At 35.6% G+C, this 2,500-nt stretch overlaps 1 protein-coding gene across 1 annotated transcript in view; it reads left to right on the forward strand.

Annotated features, from left to right (window-relative positions):
* The window catches only part of LOC125140806 (meteorin-like), a 6,982-nt gene that overhangs the window by 431 nt on the left and 4,051 nt on the right, over positions 1-2,500 (forward strand). The window contains exon 1 of the mRNA XM_047810680.1: positions 1-42. This exon is cut by the window's left edge and continues 431 nt beyond it. Coding sequence (XP_047666636.1) covers positions 1-42 — 42 coding nt within the window. The remainder of the gene's footprint in view (positions 43-2,500) is intronic.

Genomic DNA, 2,500 nt, shown 5'->3' on the forward strand with positions numbered 1-2,500 from the left:
TGGACCGAGTTATTCAGCTGATGAGTGCAGCTGGAGGGGAAGGTAAGATTTAGTACACTGTTCATTACAGATTAGTACACTGTTTAATACACTAATGTTCAGTACACTGTTTAGTACACTAATGTTCAGTACACTGTTTAATACACTAATGTTCAGTACACTGTTTAATACACTAATGTTCAGTACACTATTTAATACACTAATGTTCAGTACACTGTTTAATACACTAATGTTCAGTACACTGTTTAATACACTAATGTTCAGTACACTGTTTAGTACACTAGTGTTCAGTACACTGTTTAGTACACTAATGTTCAGTACACTGTTTAATACACTAATGTTCAGTACACTGTTTAATACACTAATGTTCAGTACACTGTTTAGTACACTAGTGTTCAGTACACTGTTTAGTACAATAGTGTTCAGTACACTGTTTAGTACACTAGTGTTCAGTACACTGTTCAGTACACTAGACTTTAGTACACTGTTTAGTACACTAGTGTTCAGTACACTGTTCAGTACACTAGACTTTAGTACACTGTTTAGTACACTAATGTTCAGTACACTGTTTAGTACACTAGTGTTCAGTACACTGTTTAGTACACTAGTGTTCAGTACACTATTTAGTACACTAGTGTTCAGTACACTATTTAGTACACTAGTGTTCGGTACACTGTTTAGTACACTAGTGTTCGGTACACTGTTTAATACACTAATGTTCAGTACACTGTTCAGTACACTAGACTTTAGTACACTATTTAGTACACTAGTGTTCAGTACACTATTTAGTACACTAATGTTCAGTACACTATTTAGTACACTAGTGTTCAGTACACTATTTAGAACACTAGTGTTCAGTACACTGTTTAGTACACTAGTGTTCAGTACACTATTTAGTACACTAGTGTATTTACACTGTTCAGTACACTAGTGTTCAGTACACTGTTTAGTACACTAGTGTTCAGTACACTATTTAGTACACTAATGTTCAGTACACTATTTAGTACACTAATGTTCAGTACACTGTTTAGTACACTAGTGTTCAGTACACTGTTTAGTACACTAGTGTTCAGTACACTATTTAGTACACTAGTGTTCAGTACACTATTTAGTACACCAGTGTTCAGTACACTATTTAGTACACTATTTAGTACACTAGTGTTCAGTACACTATTTAGTACACTAATGTTCAGTACACTATTTAGTACACTAATGTTCAGTACACTATTTAGAACACTAGTGTTCAGTACACTATTTAGTACACTAATGTTCAGTACACTATTTAGTACACTAGTGTTCAGTACACTATTTAGTACACTAGTGTTCAGTACACTATTTAGTACACTAATGTTCAGTACACTAGTGTTCAGTACACTATTTAGTACACTAGTGTTCTGTACACTGTTCAGTACACTAGTGTTCAGTACACTATTTAGTACACTAGTGTTCTGTACACTGTTTAGTACACTAGTGTTCAGTACACTAATGTTCAGTACACTATTTAGTACACTAGTGTTCAGTACACTGTTTAGTACACTAGTGTTCAGTACACTATTTAGTACACTAGTGTTCTGTACACTGTTTAGTACACTAGTGTTCAGTACACTAATGTTCAGTACACTGTTTAGTACACTAGTGTTCAGTACACTAATGTTCAGTACACTAGTGTTCAGTACACTGTTTAGTACACTAGTGTTCAGTACACTAATGTTCAGTACACTGTTTAGTACACTAGTGTTCAGTACACTAATGTTCAGTACACTAGTGTTCAGTACACTGTTCAGTACACTAATGTTCAGTACACTAGTGTTCAGTACACTGTTTAGTACACTAGTGTTCAGTACACTAATGTTCAGTACACTGTTCAGTACACTAGTGTTTGTTCTGAGACAGAGCAGGACTGCGCACTGATTTTCAGTATCATTGATATGTATTTCATATGTTAGAAGTTTTATAAATGATTTTGAGTTGAAAACGTTATCAGTTCAGTTAAATTGCACACGGTTTAAATAGCCAGAAGTGTGTTTTCGCAGTAAAATGATAACCGTACACAGGGTCGTGCACGTTTTGTAATAAACCAGCACAGCTTGCATGCACACACACATATTTCTTTAAAGAGTCTAAAAGCTTAATTTATAAATACTTTATTACGTTTTAGTTTATTCTCTATAATGTATTGAGGTCAGAGCACACAGTGGAATGTGCACTAACAGTATTGGCCTTTAGGGGGCGTTTAACCCCGGGGTCACATAGACAGCTTTTAAACTGCAGGAGATGAATGAATACCGTACATGAACACCGTGCATGAGTATGTACTGAACATGGACTGAACACTTAAAAGCTGGCAGGTTGAGCAGAACATCGGAGGGTTGATTAAGTGTTTAGTTAAATGACTAATTAACACTGGCTTGTGACAGGTTGCTTAGAATCCAATGTCTGTACTAACTGAACTCAGTTATGGTTGGTGTTAGGGTGAGGGTTAGGGTGTGTGTGGAGTGTG

This window comes from Tachysurus fulvidraco, chromosome 3 (assembly GCF_022655615.1).
Source record: "Tachysurus fulvidraco isolate hzauxx_2018 chromosome 3, HZAU_PFXX_2.0, whole genome shotgun sequence".
Lineage (NCBI taxonomy): Eukaryota > Metazoa > Chordata > Actinopteri > Siluriformes > Bagridae > Tachysurus > Tachysurus fulvidraco.